Source organism: Salmo salar, chromosome ssa01 (assembly GCF_905237065.1).
Source record: "Salmo salar chromosome ssa01, Ssal_v3.1, whole genome shotgun sequence".
Taxonomy (NCBI): domain Eukaryota; kingdom Metazoa; phylum Chordata; class Actinopteri; order Salmoniformes; family Salmonidae; genus Salmo; species Salmo salar.
The window spans coordinates 90,352,991-90,358,349 of record NC_059442.1 but is presented as its reverse complement, the minus strand read 5'-3'; the positions used below and the strand labels follow the sequence as shown (position 1 = coordinate 90,358,349).

Sequence of the window (5,359 nt, the reverse complement as noted above, 5' to 3'; positions counted from 1 at the left end):
TTACCTCTACCCACATGTATTACCTCAATGACTTCAACTACTCGTACCCTTCTACATTGACTCGATACAGCTACTCCTTGTATATAGCCTTGTTATTATTTTTTATTGTGTTACTATTTCCTTTTTATTTGTCTTACTTTTTAACTGCACTGTTGGGAATGGGCTCGTGAGTAAGCATTTCACTGTAAAGCCTACACATGTTATATTCTGCGCATGTGACCAATAAAATGTGATTTGCTAGGTAAATAGAAGGAAAAAATTGATTTGGCCATTCCTAAGAAGTGTCCTGCACATTTTTGATGTGGGTCATAAAGTCAATGAGGAAAATAAATTGTCATACCTCCAGAGTGGCGCAGCGGTCTAAAGCACTGCATCTCTGTGCTTGAGGTGTTACTACAGATCCCATGGTTCAAATCCACCCGTGATTGGGGGTCTCATAGGGTGGCGCACAATTCGTCCGGGTTTGGCCGGTGTAAGCCGTAATTGTATATAAGAATGTGTTCTTAACTGACTTGCCTAGTTAAATATAGGTAAAAAAATGTTTTGTTAAATACCTCCACTATCGACAGCGACTTCCAATACGTTAACATTTCAGTCATTTAGCAGACGCTTTTATCCAGAGCCACGTACAATAGTGAGACACAACAGCTTTTTGTATTCTGACGCATATGGTTAAAACGCATGGACATGATTTCAAGCTATTATGTATATCTGGGAAACATAAAGCGCATGAACAATTTGCTGGCACCGGCTGACAAGGCATCTACTATCGGTTGGACATCTGAAGGCTGAAGACTCCCCATTTCTCAATTTCTTAGTCCTGAAGTATACTACACCATTTTCCTCTTCTGTGAGCGGACAAGCGCAAATGTATCGGTAAATATGATGTGTTGTATGTGTAATATTTGGGCAAAAAAGCTGAATTTCATTATAGTAAATGTATCATTTTGTGAACTTCTGGTTTATGATTTCAGAAATATAATTGGGTTGGTCGTCATGTCATTTCCACTGATTCTGAGACCTCAAGTTTTGGGGCTCGCGACAGACGGTTTGAGCAATCTACGTAGGTTTACTTTTACGCATAACATTATTTTAATACAATACGTTTTTTAACACAATGTATAGTAAACTCATGTTTTTTACGTTTTTATTCAGAAAATATTGCAGGGAAGCTCAGCTTCATTCAGAGGGAAGGAAATGTGACTTATCTGCGGGACAAGGAGCTGGCAACGGAAGTTCCAACCGAGACAAAGTTCGAACTGTTCGACCCAAGGAACACTTTACGCACCGCCAGATTCACCTATACCTGGGACTTCGGCAACGGGTAGGACTATGTGGACTTCGCCTGTTTATCACTGAATGCATGATTTGTAGTGTTCCTTTTAGTAGTTAAGGCTATATATTTAAATATTATGTGGTTGTTTTATTTGTTATTTATTTATTTATTCAATGTTTTATTTGTTTTTTATTTATTTATTCGATGTTGTGTGATGCTGTTTTTTACTGTAAGGATTACTGTTGTTTTCTATTGTCGTGTCAGTGTTGAATGTAGTATTCCATCAGGGACCACGTTAGAAACAAGTGGAATTGCTTTAACCTGTTATCCATGGGTTGTCCTCAGTGCATAATTTTGCTCAATAAATCATCAATCAATATTCTGGTTTTGTAAGAGAGGTGCTGAAGGGATCAGAGCCGTCTGTGCACTATAACTACTCATCCTCTGGAAACTACACTCTGCGGCTGAGAGTTGGGGCCCAAGTGAACAAAACATCTACTCCACTAACTGGGGTATACACCATAGACGTTACAGTTTTGGGTAGGTAGACAGAATACACATCTTTGTTGTTCATAATTATCTGGTTTGAAATAGTAGAGTTTTTAAATATCACATTAAGTTTACCATACAGTAAGTGACACCACAACATCAATGTAGGTGTATTGCATATCTCTGATATTTTCCAGACGCCATCAGAAATATTGAGTTGAGCCCTTTGAGTTTCCAGGTTTCCAGAAACAACAGTCTGGTTGTTCATGTGGATGGAAGGTGGGTACAATTTCTCAGTAGGCCACACAATTAACACACACAACATACTAAACATGTATAACACATAAAATAATCAGCATATTTATTCTCTCTTTCCCAGTCTTCCAATGTGGGTGTGCTGTATTTATTCTCATCATCTCTCTCTCGCTCTCCCTCTCTCTAGTCCTCCCATGTGGGTCTGTTGGAGGTTCCTACAGAACTGTGTATCAGCAACCCCTACAGGCTGTCACCTGACCATGCTGTATGAGAACACCATGATACTGAACCACACCTTCACAGCTTTAGGAGTCCACTGTCTGGACATCAGCGCCCGCAACGACATCAGCAAACTGCAGACCTCCTACAACATCTTTGTGAGGAGAGATCGTAAGTCTGGTGTTATCATGTGGTCTGTGGAGATTTGGTCCACGTTAGTCACGCTAGGCAGAAGCTACAGGATAGTACAGTACAGTACATACTTTGTCCTCACTTTTTTGGGAAGGCCCAAAAAATTGTCAAAGACTCCAGTCACCCAAGTCAATCTGTAGACCTTTCTCTCTGCTACCACGGCAAGCGATACCGGAGCGCCAAGTCTAGGACCAAAAGGCAGCTTCTACCCCCAAGCCATAAGACTGCTGAACAATTAATCAAATGGCCACCCGGACTATTTACATTGACACGTCCACCCCCCTTTGTTTTTGCACTGCTGCTACTCGCTGTTTATTATCTATGTATAGTCACTTTACCCCTAACTACATGTACAAAATAACTTGAGTACATTGACTCGCTACCGGTACCCCCTGTATATGGCCTCGTTATTGTTATTTTTATTGTGTTACTTGTTATTTTTATTTTACTATTTTTATTTTATTTAGTAAATATTTTCTTAACTCTTTCTTGAACTGCATTGTTGGTTAAGGGCTTGTAAGTAAGCGTTTCACGGTAAGGTCTACACCTGTTGTATCCGGAGCATTTGACAAATACATTTTGATTTGATTTGAATACAGTATAGACTGTTTGATATAGTACAAATGATCCATCTATTAGTACAGTGTCCCTCAGCAGTTCTGGTGGCACAAGATGTTTTGATGAGAATTTAGATTTCATGGTTCATCCTGTAATCTTCAGCTGAACCGAGTGATAGTGTGTTCAGAGAAATGAAAAGACGTCAGTGGGACAGTGGCCAGGGTTGAGGAAGGCAGCTAAGGAGTTCTGGAGGAGAGCAATTTAACAGCAGGACCCACACCCCATACTGCATTTGTCTCCTGTGGTGAATTGATTTGTGCTGGATGGTATGGTTATAGAGGAGTTTCAGGAAGCTTGTGACCTAATTTTAATGCATAACGAATAGATAGTTTGAAATCAGAAGACTAAAAGAATGATGGTTTGTGTAAATAGGAACATGATTCAATGGTGCACAAAGTTAAGACAAGAGGAGACATGCTAATAATCATGTATGCATATACTCTGTAGTATGACAGTTACTAATTGGGAGTTAATTGTAATAGAAAATCAATTCTGGTTGTAGAACTTCTGACCAGTATTCAAGCTTGTCTAACTGCATCATGTAATACTGTAGAAAAACAATTCTCTCTTTGTCTTCTTATAGCCTCCATTAACCTGCTCTTCACCCTGACATGTACTGGGATTATCTTGGCAATACTCGCCTTCATCACTGTTATAGCCTGTCGCACTAAGAATGGACACAACAACAAACCACAGGTAGGAGACTGACAGAGGGACTTGTTGAAGAATGTTAGGCCCTGTTTTAGTATTTATCCCAAAAAAAGGAGGCTATTCTACAATATGTCCATATGAGGGTGAAATATACCTAACAAATTGACTAACGATCAACTCCAAAAATTGTTCGTAGCAGTCGAAAGCGCTGGCAAGCGGTGTTGTAGTACTCGAGTACAGGACTCAGTTTCGGTTCAGACTCGACTCACGATTCTCATGACTCGTGACATGACTCGGACTCGACCAGCAGCAATGATAGATAACTGTATTATCTAATCAGCCTTACAAACGTGAAACATGATAATTAAATTTAGCTTAACAAATGGTTGGACTGCAGCTTTTAGCACTACCAAAGGACTTGGACTCAAGGTTTACTGAACTCTACATCACTGCTGTCAAGTCATGGGGATTTGCACAGTGTATTTGTTCTTGTTCAGTATGAAATGACTAAGAAATATTCAGACAATGTAGCCCTACAAACACCAAAAAACACTTGTGTGTCAGTGTAAATAATTATTTTTTATTTTACAGATGTCTAAGTCAAGTAACGCCACTTACTCCAGCATGAACATGGAACTGCAGCCACAACAGGACATCCCTGATATCAGTAGTGATATCTATGTGTCCAGTTCAAAGAAAGAAGAGGTCCAACCCCTTCTACAGCACGGGACCAGATCTGTCGCCAACTCCTACCGCAGCTAGTCTTCATTTACACACATTGATTTGAGCTTTGTGTTGGACTGATTCAAGTCAAATGTTAATAGTTTGCTAAAAATGTATAGTTTGAGATTAATATATGTCACCAGTAACATTGAACTACAAATTGTCAGTGATGTAATACCGGTGTAGATTACATTCCTCTGTCTGTGTGGATTTTATACTTACACTATTTTGCCTTTGATGATCTCATCCTCAGACCCAGCCAAAAGCCTGACCTCGAAAACGAAATATCCATCCAAGGGGTTTTAGAGGATTGGATCCCACTATGATAATAGATGAGAGCTGCCAGTAACCCTGTAGGGAACTGTCCTAATGGGTATTATTACCCAGTGATTTATTTATACGCTAGATGATTGATCTGTGGGGCAGTGTTGAATCCACCGTGCCTCCATTTTGACACCCCCCCACCACTCTATAAACATTTTGGGAAGCTATAGAAATGCATTTCTTCATGTTTACATTCATTTTTGCCACATTTGTTCTATTACAGACACCTTATCGCATACCTTTAAATTATATTTCATTACTAATGTTACTGTCCCCACTAAAACAAAAAATACTTAAATACATGTAATTTTTTCCTTGAAACATTTATTTGAAATACTGTAGAGTTCCATTCATTCCTATGGAGGACTGCCCCTACTGGGGAGTGCCAATATGCCGACCGACGGCTTCAAAGCCTCTCAATGGCAAATAGATAGCATAAGCAATCCAGCTTTATACACTGCTCAAAAAAATAAAGGGAACACTAAAATAACACATCCTAGATCTGAATGAATGAAATAATCGTATTAAATACTTTTTTGTTTACATAGTTGAATGTGCTGACAACAAAATCACTCAAAAATAATCAATGGAAATCCAATTTATCAACCCATG

The 5,359-nt window shown here is 39.2% G+C and overlaps 1 protein-coding gene across 1 annotated transcript; it reads left to right on the top strand.

Moving 5' to 3' along the window:
• The first annotated feature begins 498 nt into the window (after positions 1–498).
• On the top strand, positions 499–5,052 carry LOC106610061 (transmembrane protein 130). Its single transcript, XM_014209196.2, has 8 exons — positions 499–876; positions 975–1,063; positions 1,156–1,324; positions 1,671–1,816; positions 1,963–2,044; positions 2,208–2,410; positions 3,633–3,745; positions 4,292–5,052. Exons 1-8 carry the CDS (start codon positions 869–871, stop codon positions 4,460–4,462), a joined length of 981 nt encoding a protein of 326 aa, XP_014064671.1. The 5' UTR covers positions 499–868; the 3' UTR covers positions 4,463–5,052.
• The last annotated feature ends 307 nt before the right edge of the window (positions 5,053–5,359 follow it).

Bases quoted from the DNA above. Each gene is read 5' to 3' on its own strand.
- LOC106610061 (XM_014209196.2), top strand. The intron at 1,064-1,155 runs GTAGGTTTACTT...GTTTTTATTCAG, and splicing joins AGACGGTTTGAGCAATCTAC to AAAATATTGCAGGGAAGCTC. The intron at 2,411-3,632 runs GTAAGTCTGGTG...GTCTTCTTATAG, and splicing joins CATCTTTGTGAGGAGAGATC to CCTCCATTAACCTGCTCTTC.